The sequence below is a fragment of the Marmota monax genome, unplaced genomic scaffold (assembly GCF_021218885.2).
Source record: "Marmota monax isolate L192 unplaced genomic scaffold, Marmota_monax_Labrador192_F-V1.1 WCK01_AAM20220418_F8-fsc00040, whole genome shotgun sequence".
In the NCBI taxonomy this organism is placed as follows: domain Eukaryota; kingdom Metazoa; phylum Chordata; class Mammalia; order Rodentia; family Sciuridae; genus Marmota; species Marmota monax.
The window spans coordinates 14,097,951-14,123,479 of NW_026692782.1; the positions used below are offsets into that span (position 1 = coordinate 14,097,951).

General features: G+C 35.1%; 1 protein-coding gene across 2 annotated transcripts; it reads right to left on the minus strand.

The window, feature by feature from the left end:
* Positions 1–442: 442 nt before the first annotated feature.
* On the minus strand, positions 443–25,529 carry Kctd9 (potassium channel tetramerization domain containing 9). 2 transcript variants are annotated; one of them, XM_046447850.2, is made up of 12 exons: positions 25,433–25,529; positions 15,769–15,890; positions 13,963–14,006; positions 11,766–11,862; positions 10,889–10,947; positions 10,557–10,685; positions 7,020–7,087; positions 6,837–6,932; positions 5,969–6,118; positions 4,496–4,601; positions 3,525–3,658; positions 443–1,713 (listed from the first exon to the last, which is right to left on the minus strand). In XM_046447850.2, exons 1-12 carry the CDS (start codon positions 25,478–25,480, stop codon positions 1,597–1,599), a joined length of 1,170 nt encoding a protein of 389 aa, XP_046303806.1. In that variant the 5' UTR covers positions 25,481–25,529; the 3' UTR covers positions 443–1,596. The 2 variants fall into 2 exon arrangements, with proteins under 2 accessions (XP_046303806.1, XP_046303805.1); XM_046447849.2 differs by lacking the exon at positions 25,433–25,529 and adding an exon at positions 25,014–25,193.

Genomic DNA, 25,529 nt, shown 5'->3' on the forward strand with positions numbered 1-25,529 from the left:
ACAATACTTATCTGTCTTGGTAAAAATAATAAAGCAAAGAAAATAATTCATTTCTAAAGTTGCTTTCCTTCACCTGTAAAGGTCTGATCTCCTCCCACTGTGCATATGTGCCCTTTACTGTTAAGGAAAGCTGTGCATATGTAGATATAGAAGAGTAAGCTATGGAAACACTGAAATATGTCCTTCTCCCAAAGGAGACAGAAGTGGTTTTTAATGATTCATTGCTTAAAATTGATGAGTAAGCAGGATTCAGAACCCATTTGGACACAGCTTATATCCCTGCTCTAGGGCAGATATAAGGACACTGGGGTATTGGGAGGGAAGTAAAGGCCCTGACTCTGCTATGGCAGAAAGAAAAGGACTCAGGAAAATTGGGTTACAATTTGAAAACCAATGACACACAACAGCAAATATAAGTAAAAGAACCACAGGTGCTGACTGATTAATATCTTAGGCCATCCAAATGCCTTTATTTTTATTTATTAGTTTCTTTTGATGGTTTAATCAAATAGCCAGTTTAAATATCCTCGTTTCCCACTGTAAGATTTTAGCTGCAATTATATTATATTGCCTTCTAAAAAGTTATTTTGTCCTTTTTATTTGTATTTTATACTCTTAATTGCAGCAGTTTTGGATTGATACCTATTTTTAAGCTGGCCCAATTTAAACCATTTGACATTTTATTAAGTGGCTATTAAAGATGAACCTTGGTTTTTTGGTTTTGAAGTATCATCCTATGCTTATATATTGATTGTATCTGAGAAAATTAGGTTAGTAGTATAAATAGACAGAACCTCCTGGTCTGATGTTGAGTGGAACTTGCCTAGAATGAACTTCTGAGGAATGCTCATTCAAAAGTTGTAACTGTAGGCAAATTCATCCTTCAACTGGAGAGTTCCAATAAATCTTCAATATAATAAAGATGTACAACGATATCTTTCCTCTCTGCCTCAATAGGAACAACAGGCTATTTCTCTAATTTAGCTATTGTTTTGTTCTAAAAGTAAACATTATAAAAATAAACCTGAAAAGAGAGCCTTAGGGAGTATGACCTCACCATATTCATACAGTGTGACAGGTACATAAAGAGGGGAGGCATTGCTAAAGCTATTCATAAACCTGAACAACCTTTCCAAACTTTTCATAAAGTTTAACAATTTAAATATCCATACTGCATCTAGGTATTCAATAAATATAGTTGCATATGTTGTGCTTTTCATAAATTAAATTTCTCAAATGCATCTTAATCCAAGATGGATTTCCACATCATGCCTATTTAAAAGCAAATAAAATAGATACTATATTCCTGGTCATAAGACCAAGCATATCTCCCTACCCCATTCAAAAGGCAGCAATATAATCTAAGTTTCCCTACAACTATTAAATGAGTGCTTTTCTGTTAAAATCAGAATATGGAAAAAATTCAATTTCTCCCTTATGCACTCCTGAGAACAAGCATAATCCTCTAAACTTTTTTTTTTTTTTTTTAAATTCCTTTACAGTGTTATTTTTTCTAGATAACTGAGAGAGTGGAGAAAGAAAATGATTAGGAGAACATTTTTCATCTCAGACATCTTCCTCCAGCCCCTGAGATTCTCATCTGACACTCTGGGACATGTGTAGTGGTGTCAACATCTCTTCAAATATAGCCCCCTTCACATTGGAACCTCTGAGGTTAGCTTCCTGAAGGTCACACCCAGACAGATCACAGTTCTGTAAGACAAAATAAGATTCATGTAACACCTATGGAGATCTAGGGCCTTATGTGTTTCTTTCACAAAGATTTCTAGGCATATTAGGACAGTATTCCTACATAACAAAACAGTTTCTGGAACACTCCTGACCATGTGTCTTAAAGTCAGATCTTCCTGGGTGATGCTCAAGTTGACCACCACAAGTATGTACAATCAAGGTTAAAGAGGAAGCAGGTAAATAAAATCAAGAATGAATTCCAATATAATAACTATTATCTATTTTTACCACATCCCAAAATAACAATAAGGAAAGGCATGAGATGGGGGAAGACTATTTAGAAAAAATATTGAGATTTTTACTTAATAATTAAACTGTATAGTAGATTTTTCCATTTTGTAATCCTAATGTTTTTATAGTAGGAAACTGCCTTTTTTAAAACCCCAAATATATGTGTATAATTCAATGAGTTTAGGTAGATATATACAGTGGCATAACCACCACAACTGGAAGCTGTTTGTTAATTTCTCAAGATAAGGGAAAGATGAGACAGATTCTAATAAAGTCCCTAAGGGATGGTGAGAGAAGGGTGACTACATAGAGCCTCTTAAGAGGCCAAATGTTCACAGCTGTCCCTTAATGGTCAACTGGATCAGTCTTTGCAATCAGCTGGAGGGAGAAAGGCTTTTGCTGCTTAACCATACTGACTACATGATAGCTGAAACCAAGGAAAAAAACCTATGACCTTAAGTGACAATAACAAATAACTATGCTCATAATAGGATTATATTGTTAACCTGAGGCTAGTTCTTCTTGCCTTTAAGTTTAAATGGCTCTCAATTTCAGAGAGCTATCAAGATCAAGGCAAAAACATCCATTACAAAATCAGCAGCAAGCTAAATTTTCACCTACTGTCTTCTACAATCCTGTCTATACCAGATTTGCTTGTATAAAACTATATTATTTAATATGATAGCCATGAGCCACTTGTGGCTATTTAAATATAAATGAGTTAAAATTAAGTAAAATTTGAAAATCAATTTCTCAGTTGAGAATAGCTGCAGTGCCCAGCAGTTCTATGTGGCTATTTGGCAACTGTACTGAACAGCATGGATCTGAAACACACCAGCATGCAAAGTGTGTGACCAGACAGCGCTGTTGCAGACACATCAACAGCCACGAAGTCTACTGCTACATTTGCAAGTCACAAATAGAATATAATTCTTTTAACTGGACAAGATTAAAATCTTTAGCTGAGATTCAAAAAGGGTATGATGCCAATTTAAAAACAGGCTTTTCCTGGGCCATGGCAGCAGCTCAGTGATGGAGCACTCGCCTAGCATATGTAAGTCACTGAGTTCAATCCTCAGTAACACATAAAAAATAATAAATAAAATAAAGGTAGTTAAAAAAATAAAATAGGCTTTTCCTGAATCTGCTTTCAAACGTGGATATCATTTAAACTTCCCAAGTCATTCAAGAATAATCTGGCCTATAAAAGTGTTTGGAATTAAAGTTAATGAAAACACAGTAGTTAGATTAATGAAAGACTACTGAACTTAAAAGATCCAAGAAAAAGATGAGATGAAATAAATGGAGACTGAACGTCAGAAGAGTCTTCACACCTGGAACTAGATCTAAGCCTCAGGTGATGGACTTGCTCTGGAATTGAAATGTTTGAACAAGTCATTGAAAGGAAAATATCCCTCTAACTGCCCCAGCATGTTACTGGGCAATTTACCAGCCAATTACTTCCCTAATAATTTCAATAAGTTTTACCTGAGATACTCAGTAATTAAGATTACTCAAACACCAGGCATTGGTGAACTTACCTCTAAATCAGTTCCTGCCAGAGTAGCTCCTCTGAGGTTACAGTTCTTCAACTTTGCATTTTTTAAGGTAGCAACTCTCAGGTTAATTCCTGTCATTTGACTTCCTTCCATATCTACACCTTTCAGATTAGCACCTACAGTGAACATATTTGGAGAGCAGTTTAACTTTAAAAATATGTCTAATTATCTACCTTCAACAAACTGCAAGATGATTAGAGGATAAATGAGGATGGTCTTCTTATACTTTTGGAAATGAACCTCAAGTGTCATTCTCAACTGGCTTACACATGTGAAAAATTCAATGCCAGCAACTTGTTTGCTTACAGCATGAATTAAGAATGTTTCATAGGTATTTCTGAGGGGAGAAATAAATCTTACAGGTGGACACAATATATTTTTTTTAATTTTTATGTGGTGCTGAGGATCGAACACAGTGCCTCATGCATGCTAGGTGAGTGCTCTACCACTGAGGCACAACCCCAGCCCAAGCAATCAATCTTATCTTAGGTGGTTAGCACTTTTATACCACCATAAATTGTTCATGACATGGAAGATAAAAATGTGTTTCCTAAAAATACAAGTGAACAACACGCCCAATTCACAAACCCAACAAAGCAATAATGAATTATTAAAAACTGACAAAAAAAATTTGGCGTTTTGCAAACTGAAATTCTTCCTGTTAGTCAATATAAGAGTATTTAATTCTACTTGAGGGTTAAGATGTTGATATTTAATTGTCCAACTTGAAGCCTCATTAACTATTTCAGGCTTTATCTCTGAGTCCTCAAGTTTGGTTTGCATATGACTAAGACCAAGGAAGCAACTGACCCTTTGCAATCTCTGCAAATACAACAGCAGATAAAACCTGTCCCCTACTCTTTTCTTTTCGACCCTTAGCAATGATTTCCTGGAGCTTTTTACTTTCTGGTCTGCTTTCACCCTGGAACAGATATTTACAGATAAGATCTCACCTTCTAAATTGGCTTTAAGACCAGAAGGATCCTCAAAATTACACAGTTTCAGGGATGCACCTTCTGCATTAGAACAAAGCATCTTGACTCCCTGGAGATTTGCACACTGCAAAGAAAAAAGTCCTGGTTTTTAAGGTTCATGATTTTAGTCCCATTGGTGTAAACAGTAAAAGAAAAAACTAGGAGGGGGGGGCGGGAAGCTCAATTCAACACATTTGCAATTATTTTTGTTTACTATGAAGACTCTTTTAATGAAACACAATAAGAATTGAGGATGTTTTAAAGAAACATTTCTTTTAGAAGAATTGTTTTAAAAGAGAAACATGCCAAATAGACAGTACCATGCTCACTTTACATGAAAAGGGTTTAAATAAAGAACCCACGCAGTCAGAACTATAACACTCTATTCCTATTTGTATCAACAGCCTTGAGCATGACCATATGACTAAATGTATGACTAAGAAGGCAGAAATTTAGGAGGGGTATGGATTTTCTCTTATCACTGTAGAAATCAAGAAATGAACTTCTTGATTGTTTAAGAGGCTACTATCACTTTCATTTCAAAGGCCAGAATACAAATGCCATCAACTAAAGGGATTAATTAGCAACAACACACTAACAAGTCACTGCTCTGGTCTTTCTGTACCAACCATGGCTGCAAGATACTGTCAGCTCCAGCGCTCACACCACAATGCAGAGAGTAAAAAGTTAAAAAATAAACACGTGAGTTTTAAATTGTAAATTCGTCTTAAAGAGTTCATGCCATTAGATCTGAACTCTAGGAACTACTAGATAAGCCAGGAAGCTCATCTACAAAGTTGATGTTAACATGAGACCTTCACAAATTATAATTATCAAAATGGAAGCTGAATGTGAAACTGTTTGAAAAACTGTAAGGCAAAAGCTGGGTGTAGATCAGGGTGCCCTGGTGCATGCCTGTAGTCCCAGCAGCTTGAGAGGGTGAGGCAGGAGGAGGATTGCAAGTTCAAAGTCAGCCTCAGCAACTCAGTGAGACCTGTCTCTAAATAAAATACAAAACAGGGCTGGGGATGTGGCTCAGTGGTCAAGTGCCCCTGAATTCAATCCCAAGTAAATTGCTGAGGCTGGCCTTGAACTTGTGCTCCCCTTACCCCAGCCTCCCGAGTTACTGGGGTTATAGCTCCGAGCCACCATCTGGCCAAAAATACCAGTTTTGATAGATTTAGGATACTATATTGAGATCAGGATCTAATTTTAAGAGTTCATTTTTATTGTTTGCTAAACCTTTCAGATCTATGTACATAAAGGATATCAAAGTTATGAAAAACAACCCATTCCACTTTTAGAGTGAGTCTTCAGCTTTATCATCAACATAGTAAATGATCTGTCTACTATTTAAAAAGCTCCAATAAGACACAGATAGAACTCCTGTTCTTTGAGATTGCTCAGTAACCTAAAATTTTAATTTTCCTCATAACCAAAAATGATTCTTACATCAAGCACTGATCCGGAAAGATCAGCTCGTTCAAGATTAGCACAGCAGAGATTTGCATGTGCAAGGTTGCAGCGGCTTAAGTTGGCCATTTTGAAATTAATGTATCGAAGGTCCAAACGAGAAAGATCAGCACCACTGAAGTTTAAACCCTGAAATTAAAAAGCACAAACTGTCATAATGCTTAAGCCATCTGTTTGTATTGAATGTAATTACTAGAGCTAACCACCAACTCTTTTAGAAGCAATTGGTGGTTCAGTCACTTGGAATTTATTACAAAGCATGAACAAATGAAACTTGGATACATAAAGTATGTATATGTCCTTAATGGGTTCCTTGTAAAAGAAGTTTTATCTATATGTGAATTAGGATATGGCCTGACTATACTTCCTTTATGTGCCGGACATCCTTCTTAGTAATGTATCTGCTGGTAAGTGTTATTTTAGTTCAACTTGATTATTTGTAACTAAATTATTTTATTAATTCAAGAATTCAAGACAGTTTTATTAAGAAAAAAATGGGCACTGTGATTTTCAAAATCTATAATGCTACACTACACAAAAGTCAAAGTGTCTGCCACAGACCAGCCATACGTAGCAACTGTGCCAATAACTTGTTAAAAATTGCTGCATTTTCCATGTTTACTCAAGAACTACTACATAAGGCATAATTAGACAATAAGAAAACTACTGCATCTCTTTTCTGCTAATCATTTTGAAATTAAATCAAGGCTATGACCCATAATTGCATTTCATTCTTGCATAATAAAGGAAAATAAGCAAAACAAAACAAAAATGAACCACAGAATGTAAAATTTTATTCACAAACTAGATAATACAAATAAGTCATGTTAAAATCTACTTTAATTACCTGGCAACGTAATTCTGACTTGGTTGGAGTTGCTAGCAGAAATCGAACAAATTCCTTTCGGGATATTGGTGAATGATCCTCCGGTGGTTGGGAGTTCTTGAAACAGGTATTAAAAAATTAGTGGGGCCTTTTGGGCAATACCTACAATAAATGTAATACTAGCCATGGTAAAAAGAACCTCACCTTTATTGCTACTTCTAGGTGTTCAATCAGTGAGTCAATACCAAAAAATCTGGCTTCTTCTAATACACCTATCAGAACAAAGGATGTGACTTTTATGATCACAATTCATTTTGATATTTATAGAATTCTTTGTTACATTCTCATGATGAGACTGAAATTCAACAAGTAGAGTGTTAGTCAATAGTAGACACGTAACTAATGTTTAGAATGTACACATAGAATACTGAAAAATATTTCTGATACAGATTTTTCTGTGAAAGAAAATAGAAAATAAATCACAACAAAGCCTTCCATATTTCAGTTATTTCTGATAATTGCTTTAAGTGGGTCACAAACAAGAAATGTTAACACTACCTATTCCTATAAGAGTTGATTTAGTGATTTCATTATGAACATAATAAAAAATGATCAGTTCGCTTAACTCCTTTTTAATGGAGTGAATCTGATTAGGTTTTCCACAAATATATTTAACTTAATCAAAAAATGAATGTGAATGAAGTTTAAATCAGTTTCACAATGAAAGTCAAAAGTATAATTGAGGGGGCTGTGGCTGTCTGTGGCTGTGTTCAGCAGTAACCTAGCATGTGTGAGGCACTGGATTCGATTCTCAGCATCACATATAAATAAAAAAAGTAAAGGTCTATCAACAACTAAAAAAATAAAAACTAAAAAAAAAAAAAAAAAGTCTAATTCAGAAAATTTTTTACACCAAAATAAAAAATTTAAAGATATTTCTAAATGGCAAAAGGAATTTCACCTATCACTTGCTTTAATTAACTTGGTTAAAAAAAAAAAAAAAAAAGGAACCCATTCAGACATCCTTTAGGTATCTTGATATGCTTCCTGTCTCTCTTCAGAGTATGCAGGAGGAAATCTGGGACTCACTTTCTTTCAAATAAAGACTCAGAGAGTCAGTTGGCTGAGTCCACTTGTTTAAAAAAACCACTAGGGACTCAGAAATGACAAAGAAAGTAAGAGACATAATCCTTCCCCTCAAACAATTCTAAACTTGTAAAGAAAACAGTAAGCAGTTACTTGGGAAGAAGAAAATGATCTTTTCTAGTGAAACCAAATTTCATCTCCAGTAATCCAATTGCAAAATAAAGGTCATTGATGGCCAGTATACCACTCAGGGAACTCCCTGACACCTGCTCTCCTGTCCATGCCAGGCCGGTTCCCTCTCCAGCTTCCTCCTGAAGAAAATAGAGTATTTGCCCCTGGGAGAAGCCCACCTTAAAGAAGTTCTAGTGGGCCTTGTTATCAGTTTGCCAAGATCATCTGGGCAAATCAGAACCTCTCAGGGAATGTGGTATGTATGCACTTCTAATTTGACATTTAGAATTACTCATGAAAACTTCCAGAAACGCCTTATAAATATAAAACCTATACATGTAGCCTTGAGAAAAGGGAGTGATATTCAGTATATTTTCTGTTAGTACCAATTAAACTTGGATTTGAATTCCAACTCTGCCTCTCACTACATTTTTTTTTTTTTTAAGTTGTAGATGGACACAATACCTTTATTTATTTACCTTTATGTGGATTTGAGGATGGAACCCAGTGCCTTACCCGTGCTAGGTGAATGCTCTACCACTGAGCTATGACCCCAGCCCACCTCACTACCTTTTGGTTTCAAGAAAATTACTACAGATTATTTTTAAATCATTTACTTACTTAGGAGAACCTGTAGGCAATGTTCAAGAGAAACTAAACTAATTAAAAACAACATTTTATAAAATGAATCTAGTAGAAAGCTGATTGCTGGACAAATAAATAAATATGAGAAATAGTTGGAAAACACGAGAAAGGAAAAACAAGCAAATCTTGGTAATAGATTGTAGAAATCTAAGATAGAATGCTATTTTTCTAATCTGAGAGGATACAAAATGCTATCAATCAATAATATAAGGGAAAAATTAAAATGAGAGGAATAAGAGCTCACAGGAAAGCTGAAGTTATGTTTAAAATGAACCCAGGGAAGTAGCCATCGGAGAGAAAAGCTGAAGAATGATGCAGGTATCAAAAAGAAAAAGACTTATATAATATGGATCATTGGCTATGTTTATAATGATGTATGCAGAATGAATATAACAACAACAACAAAAAATCAAGTTGGAAAACATTTAAAGCAACATTTGGTAATTTATTTTTATTATTTTTTTGGTACTAGGGATTGAACCAGAGGGGTCTACCACTGAACTATATCCACGGACCTTTTCGTTTTGAGACAGTGTCTAAGTTGCTGAGGCTGACTTTGAACTTGCAATCTTCCTAATTCAGCCTCCCAAATTGCTGGGATTATAGATGTGTACCATCCTACCCGATAGTTAAAAAAAAAATTTTTAAGCAAGAACAATTTACTTCAGAACAATTATGGACCTCCCCGAGAGTGTCCAATATATCATTTTGTTGCAATGGGTTCATTTTAAAGTGAATATTATAAAGTTTAATATAGAAACATTGAAAGTCACTGAGTGTTTGGAATTACACTACAGAGATTATAAACCAGCAGTCCTCAAGCTGATTCTGATGCATTGAGCATGTAGCATTTCAAAAATCAGATAATTTGACATAAAATTTTAGATTTTATTCCAGTGTTTCTTTAAAAAAATATCAAGGCTCTGGCACCCTAAGTCCATATTCATATATGGTAAAAATTTGCTAAAGCTAAACCGCCACACTTCCTAAGTACTAACATCAGGCCAAATTCAGTCACTGGAGGGTGCTATGATTTAGATGGTGATGACCCTAAAAGTCTGTATGTAAAGGCTTGTTCCTAAGGTGGCAGAATTGGAGTAACTGTGGACCTTTATGAGAGAGCCTAATGAGAGAGCCTTAGGTCACTGGGGGCAGGTCCTCAAAGGGGATTGCGGGATTGTGGGAAACCACTCCAGTCTCTCTCTCTCTCTCTGCTAGGTTTGAGATGTGACTATTTGCTCCTACATATGTTTCAGGAGGATGTACCACCAACTGCCACCCTTACCAGAGGACAAAGCAATGTGGCCCACCTGATCTTAGATGTTGAACCTCTAAAACTTTGAGCTAAATTAACTTTTCCTAGGTTATCTGCATCAGGTATGTTGTTACAGTAACATAAAACTTATTGATAGAAAGGCCTATAAGCTTTCAAATATGCAATCACTACTTTACTTTAAAAGTAGTGATTATTATAAGATCAACAAAATACATTGTCTATATCATTTTCATGAACCTTCACAAAATTTTTGTAATGTAGAAAGGCTGAAAGAATTTTAATCCCATTTTTCAAAAGGGACTCAGACTTTCCCTCAAGTTAATTTTAGAATTTAAAATTAAAATATATGGATTAGATATACCTATATAAACAAACACTACAGACCTGAAAGACTACCTATGTCAGTACCTATTTCTGTAACTATAAATATTCATATATGTGAAAACTTACAGTTGAAAATGTAGAAAAGATATATTTCACTCTATGAAAATAGACATTACTAATGGAAAACAAAATAAAAATCTCAATTTTAAAGAATGTGAGGAATTATGCTGACTACTCACCCAATAAGTTAATGCCATCATTTACAATAAGCTGTCCATGACGCAAGTAGTTCAAAATGGGTTCAAAGTACTCAGGACTTCGGTCGATTAAGAAAGCTCCTCTATGATCTTGCTTATTTCCCCAGACACCTGTGTTAACATTATAATGAAGAAAGCCCCCCATAAGCAAACAATAAAGTTAAAATTCATGGAAGAAAAATTATATAATATACCAGCAAGTTTTACTCCAATGAAAATTGTTGATACCACTAAAAGTACAGAAGGCCAGCAGTTGTAAGGTCAACACATACAAATAGAACACACAAAATGTGAAAACAATGTGTTATACTCACCTTTGTCCTTAAACATGTGGGCCAGCATACTGTCAGGTTCTTTATTCACTAAAGTGCTCCTAAGAAGTCAGGGAAAAAAATTGATTTCTCCATGTGTCTTTATAAACAAACATATTTAAGTCAAGAGCATACTTGATTTCAGCTGTTCTTTCAAAAAGATGCATGCTATAACCTGGGAGGAGTAATGCTGGGAAACAAAAACGTGCAATAAGTTGCCATTTATTAAACTCCCTTCCAATCTGGTACTTCCTCTGATTTAAATATGGTTTTAGTTTCTTTCAATTTACATGCTATCTAATCTTCTAGCAAGACATTATATCACAATATTCTAGATGTTCTACACTTAGATTTTTCTGATCTCTTCAATATAAGTAGTTGTAGTCCTACAGATTTTAATGCTATCAGTTTTAATTTGCATTGCCTGTGTATCACTGATATCTAAAAAGCATGTTCTAAAACACTGAAATCATGCTTTTAATGCTTTCTCTGGAATGATATATGTACTATGTTTTACTTTTTTCTTCAAAATAAGTTCTAGAAAAAGATTCTAGGGCTGGGGATGTGGCTCAAGCGGTAGCGCGCTCGCCTGGCATGCGTGCGGCCCGGGTTCGATCCTCAGCACCACATACAAACAAAGATGTTGTGTCCGCCAAATACTAAAAAATAAATATTAAAAAAAAATTCTCTCTCTCTCTACCTCTATCTCTCTCACTCGCTCTTTAAAAAAAAAAAAAGATTCTATATCAAATTAGAATATCTTTTAAGGGAATCAGCAAATTGAAGGAAAAAACAAACAGTACCTTCAGTCCCTTTCACGCAAATGTGCGCGCGCAACACACACAAACACACACACACCCCACACATAGACCCCACCTACCGTGTAGTTGTAAAGTACCGCCCTCCAACATTTAATGTTAGCCAGTCTGTGTGAGATCCTAATAATCCTTCAGGTGGCTTAGAATCTGTCTGAGGATCTAGAGATGATGTAGAAAATAACAATAATATTAAGACTGGCGATTCTGGATGATGACGATGGTATAACTTTTCAAATTAAATCTACCATTAAAGTACACCAGAGTTCCTAGGTCAGCAAAACCCTAACCCATAGGCAGCACTAAAACAAAAGTAGGTGATGAAGTATTCTAACCAGTATGTACAGCTCTAAGGACAGCATGTTATCAGTGTCTGTGAAGGAAAAAGTAGAGAGAAGCTACAGGGTACACTATGAACCCAAGACTCCCAAAGTGAACCGGAAGTGCTGGCTGCGCAGCTCAAGAAGTCTATTCGAGAACAGCCAACTCAAAGTAGGACAGGCGATGCAAGTAGTTTGCGGTGAGACCTGAAAGGGCCGGGAATTATGTCTCAAAACCAAAGCTCCCTTCTAAGGACACAGGCTCACATGACAACAAGAAGCAGGGGAAGAATTTAAGCTGAATAAAACAAAGACAACAGAAACCAAAGAAAGAGCAGCCCACTAAAGTTACGAAGGCCTAATAGACCAGAACATATGTAGAAAATGAGTCCCATATTTTTTAACACTTCACAAAACAACAAGAGAAAAGGGAAGTCTAGAGCCAAATAATAAGAAAAACTTTGTTAGGTCAGCTCTCCCTTCTTAAGTTAAGGACAACTAATTTCATGTAAAAATGAGCAACAGATAAGGATGAGATCAGATCCAAACAAGAGTATTAAAGAAAGAATCGTATTCCTAAAGATAAAACATGCCAGAAAGAAAGACTTATGATAGATAAAAACTCTAACCTAATATTCTAAAACATACTAATAGAAATAAATAAAAGTATGAAATAACAACACAGAATTATAACATTCAGAAAGGAACTAAGGAGTGAATTAGAAATAAAAGAAAAACCCTTTCAGAAAAGAAGACTAAACTAGATGAAACACAAAGTAAATAAATACAACAGATAATGTCTTTAGGGGGAAAAAAGGTAAAAAGAAATAGCTTTAAAATAAAAAAAAAAAAGAAAGAAAGAGGTGGAAGGATTTATAACAGAAAGCTTCAGATACAAAAGACAAGTATAGAAGATCCAATGTACATACAAAAAAGTTCTGAAAGAAGAAAATCAAAGCAAGAAGACAAAATGCATAAAGTTCAAGAACACTTTTCTCAGATTAAAACTATACACACTTGACACCACATATTAAAAGGACTGCATACCTGAGAAAAATCAACCCAGAACCACCCAGAAGGCCATGAAATATTCTATTAAAATACTGTAAAGAAGGAAAAATTCTCTGGTGATCTAGTAAAAATAATTACTTAAGGAAGATTGGTTTTTTTGATGCCAAAACTTTGTGCCAGAATGAAACTGAGTAATATATTTAAGGTATTCAAATAAAGATGTAAAGCAAGGATTCTTCAATAGCTTCACTAAGATAAAATGACACAAAAGAAACTATAGAAGCTTGAAGTTTATAATTTGATAAACTCTGATATGATTTTACATCTGACTTTCAAATTCAGAAGCACTCAGGGTATTAAATAAAGTACTCATTAAGGAATATTTACTTTACTTAAGCTTTAGGCTTTTTGAGGTCTTCATCTGTGTATACTGTCTTCCAAATCAAAAGGTAGGTAGGTGTATGTGCCTCTGTGTGGCTTATGTCACATTTTGACTGATTTAATTTAATCGGTAGTGAAGGACTGTCAAGCAATATATGCTGACAAAGATGTGACACAACACTCCAGAGAAATTTTGACAACTACAATGAAAAAGAAAATCTTAAAATACTTGTAATTTCTAAAATCAAAATTACCCTACTATGTCACCGTTATCAAATATGTACAAGTCCAGGGCACTTTAAAGGCAGGTAAATGATTAAGTATCCATACTAAAATATGATCATAAAGATGAACATTAATATATATTATATACCCAAAAGCGGAATCAAAGAATGTGAAGATCTTAGTATAGCCACAACATTCTTCTTCTTCTTTTTTTTTTTCACAACATTCTTCTTAATTTTAAGCTTTACAGTTCTTGGTAAAATATTTACCATTTCATCTATTTTTATTTTGGCAGACAAAATTGGCTTTTAAGGAAATCACTTACCAATAAATGGCTCTCCTTCACACACAAACAAAACATCATCATCCCTGGGGAAATCAAAATTTAAGAAGCTACCATCAAAATCTAGAAATAACATTAATTATCTGTTGACTAAGGAACTATTCCTTGAAATTCTATCAAAGACAGGTTTTGCTATCAATCTACCCTGAGAAAAAGCTAAGTTTTGAGTGCTTTGGTTAACTCCCTAACTTAAATGTCTCTGGTTTTAAATTCAAATGAGATCCTGTTCATGGAAGTTTTTTGAAATAGAAAAAAAAAAACAAAACAAAACTAATCCCATCACACAAGTTGTGAATCTGGCTTTCTTATTAACTGAAGAATGTGCTATTATGCTCAAAGGATATGATTAAAGTCATAGTCAATTTCTTCTAATTTTAATTCTTTACCCCTAAATAAATTATTGGAATTCTCTCCCAAATCATTATTAGCTGCTGTGTGCTTTGCAAATAAAAATACATTTTCATATTAAATCCAGGAAAAATACATTTGAAGTCACTGCTATAACCACTCACCCACTACACACCCAAACACAAATGATCACATATAACCTAAAACTGTAGACTATCAGTGTATATCCTCCTCTCCTGCCATCCATCCCACCATTAGTATAAATAAATGATCAGAGACCCTACTATGAACCAGAAACCAGTAAACAGCTAGCTCTGAAGGCTTCAGTAATATTCTTTGAATTACAGACATTACAGGACATTATAGAACACATTGGTTTTTTTCTTAGAATCAGAATTTGTGTTTGAAAATTAGATTGATATATAGACCATTCAATGATGTTCCTCAATTTTCTACTGAAATGAAAGATAGGCTGGGAGAGAGATGTTGAAAAACGAAAAAATTCTCCTAATGTGCTTATATATTATAGTTTATAATATACTACTTGTGCATGATGTCAGTTAATTTTTTTTTAGATTAATGTGAAAGTTTGTTTTTGTTAACAAAAATCAACTATGAAACTCTACGCCCTGGATAAAGCAGAAGCTTAAAGTTTCCTTGTTATTAAATGAAGGAACTAGAACTGATTGATTTTTAAAGGCAGTACACTACATTGAAAGGTCATTCTGGCCTGGATTAACTTTATATACAACTATAATTTAGAACATCATTATCTCCACACCATCAATTAAAAAAAGAAATCCTTATCCTTTGCAAACTAAATGGGATAATTCAGGCAAGTCAATTACAACATAACCGGCATATTCAGTACTTGTGTTCTTTTTACTTTTGTTTGTTTGGTTAAATCTCTTCCTCCCCCAAAATTCACTGACCTTTTGAAGAAGGAATGCAATGAACTTTACACTTATTTTTAAGAGAGGATTTGCTTGGGATATTTAAAAAATAAAAAACAAGCCAGAAAAGTACTACTGTTGTGGGCCTCTGATGCTATCTCTACCTAGAATTCTATTACATTTAGTAAGTGTTATAAAATTAGGTCTGTGATATTTATAAAATTCAAAGCATTCTTAGGAAATAAATTTAGCAATAAGCAGTTGCATATAAAAGAGATCAATTTGATTTTTAAAACTAAAAACTGCATGTCTTATTGGGTTTTATCTCAAGTACCACAAAGAAGACATCCTCATACTCATATATGAACTATGCAGAAAGACTATCAACATGCTGAAATATACTAAAGAGTCAATTCTAGACAATCACTTGCCAAATCCTGTCTTCATCACCAAATCCTGTAGTGATGAAAATACAGCTTAAGGGAAACAGCACAGCACCAAGAAGCTGAGGGCCCGTGTTGACAGATTATTAAAAGGTGTAGGTTACCTGATCAAAGCAATATCATCAATCAGTCCACCTTTCCCATTATACACACTGGTGGCTTTTATGCCGAGTTTACTGCTGGCCACAGAAAGCAAATCAGATAAAGTTCCATATACAGCAACCACCTGTAAACACACCAGATTAATTTCAACAACTTATACAATTAATTTCATCACCCACAAATTACAAACCATCACACTATAAATAGGACTAAAAATATCAGATTATCATATAAAAGGAGATTTCAAGGGGTTCTTAATAGCGTCCCTTTCTCTTTTATGACTCATGAATTTACTCAGTGCCTCACACTGTAGAAAACCAAAATTAGAGAATACAGAATCACCACTGACCAAAAACAATCTATAGTCTTAAATACAGTGCTGTTCCAGTTCCAAAGGTAGAATTGTGCTTAAATCCAAATTCTGACATTGTCTGTCACCTTGAGACAAACTATATTTCTGTTGCTTTAACTGATAATGAAAAAAACAGTAACATCTCAGAAAGTTGAAACTGAAGTGAGCTCAAGAATATAAGGGCTTAGCAAAGTGGCCGAGATCTCTGTGCCTGTGACTATGCACCTCAAGTCTTTCGTGTTCTGATATTATTCCTTTTTATAGGAATGATTCATTTTTAGAGTAGGAATAACTTAATAGTTTATTATGTCCTTTAATATATCAATTATCATAGGAAAGGTAACAATTTCCCACTTTTCAGCTCTTCAATAACTATTTATATTCATTGCTTTGTAAAAGCCACATTGTAGCATGTAACATTCTGAATACAACAGCTGGGTGACAACCACTGTCTTTAAACAAGACAGCTGCCACTGCTTAAGCAGGGGCCTGGGAATCCCTTCATGTAAATGAATTCTGTGCTCTGGTCACCATTGTAAACCTGGGTTCCTAATCACTGAGCCACATGGTTGTAGTGTTACCAGACAAGGACCTCTGAAGTTAGGAATGAAAAGCAGGTGAGGTGCTGCACACAGAACACAAGCACCTGACTGGCTTTCCATGAACATATACAAATGTAAAAATGCCACATGAAATGAGGACCCATGATGTTCCTGCCCACCAGGGACTGGAGCAGACAAGTTTAGTTAAATAAATGGATAGCAAGGCATGGAGGGAGGTGCTCCCTAACACAGCAGCGTGCAATCTTGCAAAAGCAGAGCACTCAGATTCCAGCTCTTTTCTGTTGGACCTGGATGTGGGCTGGAAGAGAGCTATCAGGAGGGGTACTTGGGAAAGGGCTGAAGGCAAGCACAATCGCAAGGAAATGAGGCCAACTATAAAAAACAATGCACAACCCAAGTGTCCATAGATGACAGAATAACCAAAATGTGGTATATAATACATACAATGGAATATTATTCAGCTAAAAGGGAATGAAATTCTGATGTGTGCCACAGCAAGAATGAGGCCTGAAAACATTATGCTAGATGAAATAGGCCAGATACATAAAAGGACAAATATGATGCCACTTATATAAAGGTACAACTGGCAAAATCACAGGAACAAAAAGTAGACTAGAAGTTACCACAGCAGAAATGGGAATGGAGAATTACTGATATGCCTAATTTCTGCTTGGGATAATGAAAAGTTCTGGAAATAAACAGTGATGGTCACAGACACTGTGAATGTTACTTACTCAACACTAATTAATTATATACTTAAAAATGTTTAACATGGAAAACTCTTATACGTTACCATGATGGAAAATATAATGTAAAGCCCTTGGTAGAGTATCTTACACACAGAAGGCATGTCATAAATAACTGAAGCCTAAATAAAATGTCCCCTAATTTTGTATCATCATTCTCCTCTGCAACAGAGCCTATTATTGCATATTCTGGGGAGAAAAGGAAGACAATATAGTACATATGGCATTATGTACAGCAAATCTGGTTGTGCTAAGGCAAAGAACGTGAAGAGAAAGAACAAAGTAAGAGGTTGCCAAAGCAGATGCACAATGATTTTATATCAAGATATTATTAGGGGAGGGTAGGGGGCTCCTCTCCAACATCCAACATTCTGGTCGTGGTTGCTAGAATTTTCTAAATCTTCTCTTCTTCCTCTTATTTACCTCTGTATTTTATATATTTCTACATAGCTTTCTTTTGCCTGATATTCCCTCCTTGCCCTAATGTTAACTTCCTCTCTCAGAATTTTCTTTGCTTCTATTGGTCACACTATAAATGGATCCAAGATTAATGCACCTGTCTATATTAAACATCTGTACTTAAGTATTAGAGCTTAAGATTTTGACTTATTTTTCTAATTAAATTAAATTGTTGTCCATGTGAGCTTCCTGTGATCTGATTCTAATAAAAAATAAAGGCCATTTGCTACATTCTAATGCTGCACTTTTTAATGCAAAAGCCTTAGGCTACACAGGAATATTAAAATGTTGATTCATTAAGGTGAATTAAAATCTAAAAATGCAGTTCATTCCTTCCTAAGCATATTTCAAGTGCTTTACTACTACCACAATGGCTACTGTCACCATGTTAAGCATGACAGTATGAAATACTTCCATCACAGAAGTTCTATTGGACAGTGCTAAAGACTAGAAAAAAAGAACAAAGTAACATCTATTTTAATTCTATTAGGTTTTTCTCATGAAATAGCAACTGACAGTAACAAATTGAGGAGAGGTGTGTTGCTATCTTTTGTTTCTTCCCCATAATGTCAAATCTGACTCTGTGATAGAAAAACCCACATATATTGTTTGATAAGGACTAGTCTCAAGCTAATCAAAAGCTCCATAGGTATTCCCTTGCAAGTTGGAAAACTGTTAAGGAGTCAAGGTAAGAACTGAGTTCAACTTTTATCACATAATCAATTCGAAAACAGAATTAAACATAATTATTTTACCAATTATTTTCTGACTTTATATATAAAGTTTCAATGAAGTAGTTTAAATTTGTAAAAAGTTGCTATTAATTTTGTGAATACAGGTAACCAAATGTTACCAGGTAAAGTAGTTGAATACATTCCCAGAGCAACTCTAATCTCTGAAATCAAAATAAGTGCTGCCAGTTTAAATCCAAGAACAGGTTTAGTCAAATGTTACATTACTTGATTTAAGGTAGGTCTCTGACAAGTGTTTCTTGAATGTTGAGTGAAATTCCATTACTATCAAAGTGTTGAACTAGAACACACCTTTTTTTAATGTGTCAGTTATTTTTCTTTAGTGGCATTAAGTTGCAAAACAAAGCATACAATGTTAGTGCAATTTTAGAGTAATATTCTTACAACTATTAAAGGTGGGGATCTATGAATAAACGAATTTTGGCTTATTTTGGTGAGATTTTTTTTCTCCAAATTTGTTACAATGAACCTGTATTACTGATACGGAAAGGGGAAAACATTTTATTTTAATGTCTCCAATGCTTTAGACACTAGTTTTACAAATAAGATGATTTTAGTAGTTGACAGTCTGGCAGTTGACAACTTCTTTTAAGTGGAATAACCAAAGGGTTGTCAATTAGAGGAAACGAAATAAATATGAAGAACCTTACAGTTCCATAAATTGTAAAACTTTCCATAACTTGGTCTAACTGTACTTGTTTTTCACTTGGAAGTCTATACTTGGGATTTGTTTTTCAACTAGAATCATTCATGCATACTGACACCAGAGTTAGATGACACATCTAAGATCAAGAACGGAAGTATTAAAAATTGAAAATTCTGATAATGCCAAGTGTTGGAGTGGATTTGAATCAATGGTAATGTGCATACATTCTAAATAAAAAGGAAGTACATTGTAATACCAACAATATTAAATATTAAGAATATTACTAAAATTAACAGGTAATTGGATTTTTAAACATATATCAACATACAAAAGTGATACACAAGAATGGGGTTTTTAAGTTACTAGAGATCAAATGGAGCGGTAACATGTACATTTCTTTATATAATAACTGTGTTAGGAAAAAGCAATGGAAATCTTGTATATCAAGGATGTAACTGCTAACAGATATATATAGGCTGAATATCCCTTATCCAAAATGCCTGAGACCAGAAGTGGTTTAGATTTTTTATTTTTTAAAAATGTTTTATTTATCTATTTATTTGAATTTTGGAATATTTGCATAGATTTTAAGGTTTCACTAATCTGAAAATGTGAAATCTGAAATGTTTCAAATTTTAGATAGGAATGTTCAATTTGTACTTATCTTATTTTAGTATTCATACTAAGCCAAAGAGAGGCCAAGCACTCAAAAAAATGATCTTGCTTATAAAGATTATTTGCTTCCAGAGTATAATATTCCTCATCATGAACCATGTCACCGACTGGCTCCTTAAATACTTTAGACACTAAGAATCATTCTTGTGGAATAGAGTAAATTGAGAAGTATGTTAATTCAACTTTATGATGACCATATTACTCTACTATTTAGACTTAATCCTTTCTAAATTTCAGATCCCATGACAAGTGAAAGTTATCTATCAGTTGGGAAAGTAAATGGTACACCATGACTAGCTGCCCTGGCTAGTTTTAATTTTCCTTTAAAAACCACTTTCAGGGCTAGGGACATAGCTCAATTGGTAGAGTGCTTGCCTCTCATGCACAAAGCCTTGGGTTCAATCATCAGCACCACAAAAAACAAAAAACCACTTTCAAATGCAACATTTAAAAGTTAAAACCTGCACATGTTTAAAGTTTTTTTCTTATACCCCAAAATGTAATATACATAATACACAATTAATTAAATTCATGCATGATTCTCAACCAAAGCACCAATTATAATTCAAAACTAAAATGCAGAACTCAATTTACTCTAACTACACTTTTTGCAGTTAAAAAACAAAATGATTTTGTTCTAAAATGATGACATATCTAACTCTAAGATCAAGAAGGGGAATATTAAAATTGAAAATTCTAGTGCCAGGCACGGTAGCACACCCCTGTAATTTCAGTGGCTTGGGAGGCTGAGACAGGTGGATCGTGAGTTCAAAGCCAGCCTCAGCAATGACAAGGCGCTAAGCAACTCAGTGAGACCGTCTCTAAATAAAATACAAAATAGAGCTGGGGATGTGGCTCAGTGGTTGAGTGCCCCCCGCCCCCAGTACCCAATCCCCAGTACCTCCCAAAAGAAAAATAAAATAAAAATTCTGATAATACCAAGTGTTGGAGTGGATGTGAATCCATGGTAGAATGTATGCATTACTGATGGGAATATAAATGACCACAATGATTGAAAAACAATTTGGTATTTTTTTTTTAAAACCGAACATTTGCATACCTCAATACCTGGTAATTACAACTTCACATATACACTATAGCATTAGAGTAGTGGTTCTAAGAGGCAGGATCTGGACACCTGTAATGTTATAAATTTCTGAAGATCTGATGAAACAAATACTTAACCCAACCCCATATCTTCAGGGGATGGAGTCTGGCAATATGTTTTATCATGCCCTCCTGGAGATTCTGATGCATGGCACTACTGCCCCAGAAAATGTTTGCTTATGTGCAGCAGGAGACAAATACAGGAATATTCAGGGCAGCATTGCTAAGAGTAAAATACAAAGACCAAAACCAAACAACCATTGATGGGAGAGTGGAAAAATTATGGTATTCTTTTAAAATATAATGAATTTCAATAAAGCAGTGCAAATGAATATATCACTCATAGAAGATTACACATAGAACGTCAGAAATATATTGAATGAAAACATCCAGTTGCCAAAGACTTCATAAAGATATCAACTTGAAATACAATATATCTAAAAGCTGACAACAAAAATTATATAGTTTCCGTATATATGTGGCAAAAAATACTGATTTTAAAAAGAAATAAAAAACAGCCAAGAGTAATACAAAATTCATGAAAATATCTGCCTTTATGGGAAAGGCAGGGGAATCGGGAAGAGGATGAGCACATCAAGTTGTTGGTCATACACTAGTTCTTGGGTTGTAATGGCAGGTTAATAGACATTTTGTTATATTTTCTTTTTAATCGTGTATATTAATATTCGTTATTGCATCCCTTTGTATATATAAATATATCATGAAATGTTTAAGCTTAAGAGTAATTCTCACAAAATTCTTATTAATGTTTAGATTTTCAGAGGTAAATGTTCACATATATTTTTACCTTTCCTGAGCTCTAATAGTGTAAAGGGTTCTCAAATCTGGATATATAATAACTTCAATGTATTTTGACCTAATACCAAAGCCAGAAGAAAACAGTTATTTCCTGGACCAACAAAGTAAACATCAGTACAGAATGCAGATGTTCCTATGCCTACTATGTCTTCAGTGTTTGGCGTGATGGTTCACACTCAAAAGGTATTCTGGTGTTATCTGAAAGAATGAAGGACTCCAGTATACCAAAGGATCATGATTTGCACAGTTTATTTTGAAGTATTTAAAATTTTCAGAAAAAGTATTTTGTGTTCAAGATGTGCATGAATGTAGAATGAACATCAGTTTGATCAGAAGTCACATACTACATTCAGATGTCTGAATCTTCATAACAATTTCCATAATGGTAACTCTTAAGGGGAATATTAAAGAGAAAATGGGTATTCTAAAGCATTTGGAGAAAAAGATGAAAGGTGCAAGCATAACTTTTGAGTGATTTAAAGACAACAATTTTTTAAAAACCCATAATTTAAAGATCCCAATTTTTAAAAACTATGAACTTCAAATATTTTTTATTCTGCAATCCATTGGTGAAACATTTTTGGGCATGTGGTCTAACATTTGTATATTTATTTACAAACTATATACTATTGTCAGAACATGTTTTCCCAAATAATCCCTGAAATAATATTTATCATTAAAGTAAGACTCTACTAAATACAAGGTTGACATTACATATTAATTTAAAAAAAAAAAAGGGAAAAAACAACAACAACAACAACAAAAACCCCTGAGGCCACTTGTCTTCATGTGATGGAAAATATTTTTAAATGTCTTCCTAATTAGAATGACCTCATACCATCACTAATATTTTAAAAACATACACCAAAAGACAGGTTGATTGTTAATACCAATTATTAAACCTGACCCCAATAGACTTTTTTAAAACTTCGAACTTTTTGACTTCTGAAATCCAAAGAGAATTTATGCTAGAAGACCAGCAACTCTGCCATTTTCTTCTTGTTTACTTGTACCTGCATAATTAATATTTCCTTCAGTTTGCAGTTTCTATGGAGGAATCTTTTAAAATCACTTGGCAATTTGGTGAGGATCAATGTATTTAAGACTATATGATATAAATGGCACTCATAATCTTCCTTATAATGTATGTCAGAGCAAACCCGTAAGTGAAGACATGTCTAGCTACAGGTCTTTCCACAAGGGAAGGCCTTTACTTTTTGCAGAAAACTTGAGATCAGGTGATGTGCTAAGTGTCTGAAGGCCTCTGTTAGTTTTTCCAGATTAGAAAAAAAATTTTTTTTTATTAAGTAAAAAAAATATAATAGATGTATTTCTTCCTAAATGCCAATGGATCATCTTGTACACCCTTGTGGTATACAATCCCACTCAGGAAACCAGTGTTAGAGAATGCAGAGTCCTCTCTTCAACATCAGAAACATTCATCAGTTACACTTACATTTATTTATACACAGAAAACCTGTGATGAGGCTATGGTGAATTACCCTGTGAAGAACTGTGTGCCTGCCCACACCCAGCTCCATGGCCACAGCCCCACAACTGCTATACCAGCTATAAGATGAAAACTTACTTGAAATAAAAGATTATACTTATGACCAGGAAATAAAAATAAAAACTAAGTAAATAAGGACATGTAAGTGAAATATATATTCCTATAGGTAGATGGAAAACTCTTATTTCAGTAGCACTTGGTTTCAGCATGTTCTAAATGAATATTTGTGTCATGTTCATGATAATCTCATTAGTCACTACATACATACACAAATGCAGGTTATTATGCATTATTCTGTTCTTTTGTCAAATAAGAGCCATAATAGTATTTTGTTATTATTAATCGGCTGAAGGAAGAAGAAACATGATAACTTTGGAGAATATGTTCTCTAGTTAATAAGGACTGCAGCACTGTTTCATTTTAATATTAAATCAAACTAGTACCCTATTTATATTTTTAAATCATCCTATTTAAATCAAATTAGTATTTTCCTATTTGGATTTTTATGATCTTTGTAACGTAAACATTTATCTGTGATTATCTGAGTTGCCTTTCTCCCAACAGTTTGAGATTCTTTGATAAAATATTTTTAAAGTAAAAAAAAATTAAACCCCCAAATCTATGCTAGTCAAAACTATGATAGCTTTAAAATAACAATATAAACAGATAAACCTAATTCTGATAACCAAAAAATTCAATGGATTCAAAGAAGATTTAGAACTTAGCTAAACATCTATGACTCAGTTTAAAAACTTTTTCATAGACTAACACCAGAGATAGTGGATAAAACAGTAAGAGGTTTGCCTTTGAGGCAAATTATCACTTTGGTTCTATCTTTCAATAACAACATAGATTTCAGATTAGGAATGCTACCTAACTACAAAACAGGTTTAAGGAACGTTAAGTTGTGAAGCACATTTTTGAGGTTTGGGAATTCAGGAACTTGACTTTACGCCAATGCTGTTTTGTATGAGTATTAAATCTCCAAGACCAGAACACAAAATTATAGTCAATAAATCCCACACTGTGGTTCAGAACATATTTACTCAAAACTGCAGAGTAGGTGGAAAAAACATTTTTTTTTAAATGTGCCTGGCCAGTTGTGCCATTTTAAAAATTATTGTTTTCAGAATGCTCAGAAATCAAAGTATACTGGGAATGAACAGAATGAGGCCAATTTACTTTTACCTCCAGTCTAAAGACTCAGCGGCTTCTGGGTGTCACTCAGCCACACAATAAACGCCTGCCTTGAACAGTCAAAATTTTCCAAAGAAGCTGAACAACTTTCATGGGTGGGGCAGGAGACTGAGAAGGAACAGGACTCATTCTGGCTTGCTCCAGCACTGGAAAAATATTTAGCACCACACCCTCAACAAAGGCTCAACACAGCCAAGGCTGTCAAATCAACTCTTGTTGGTCTGTTTTCACAGTTTTCGGAGGAATCAAAATTAGGCGAAATAATAAAACGTGCACAGAAGTTTGTTACCGCAGCGGGGCTCAGGTAATTGGGGCATTAAAAGAGCCAGAGGAAAACCATCGTGAAGATGTCCCTGTTTTTAAATCCTCTACCCGACCTAGGATTTACCCCCGCTTCCACTGGTAGTTTAATTCTTTTTACCTGGCCAGTCTGACAAGCCTTTGTTGGCACTGCCACTTTCCCGGGCAGCATTACTCAGCACCCAGGTGGACACAGGCGCCCGCTCTGGCCAGGCGAGGGGGCTGCGGGGTCTCAGGGGACGAGGTGGGAGAGGACCTCGGCCCTGGGCGCGCCCCGCTCCCTCCTCCTCCAGGACCCCTACCCTGGACTCAAGGACCGCGGAGAGGCAGCCGGGTCGGCGCAGGTCCCGGGCAGCCGAGGCGCGGGGCGGGCTGGGGCTCGCAGCCGGGTTGGCGGAGGCCGCGGGGACCCGACGCGCCCCGGCGCACGCCCACCTCCCGCTCCCAACCCTCGCCCAAGTTCAGCCCTGCCTGCGCCCGGCGCGCACTCGGCGCCTCGCCCCCGCGGCCAGCCGGCCGCGCCTCCTCCCGACCCCTTACCTTTCCGTTCTTGGGGCTGCCGTTAAGGAACAGGGTCACCCGCCTCATCGCGCTGCCCCCGCCGGGTCCTGAGTGAGCCGCCACCCTCCCACCTGGC

What these genes read in the sequence shown, in the direction of transcription:
- Kctd9 (XM_046447849.2), bottom strand. Translation starts at nt 25,064, where the DNA reads ATGCTGCCCGGGAAAGTGGCAGTGCCAACAAAGGCTTGTCAGACTGGC. An exon ending in ACCTAGAAGTAGCAATAAAG is followed by an intron (nt 6,933 to 7,019) that starts GTGAGGTTCTTT and finishes ACCTGTTTCAAG; the next exon opens with AACTCCCAACCACCGGAGGA. An exon ending in TGGCAGGAACTGATTTAGAG is followed by an intron (nt 1,714 to 3,524) that starts GTAAGTTCACCA and finishes TTTGTCTTACAG; the next exon opens with AACTGTGATCTGTCTGGGTG.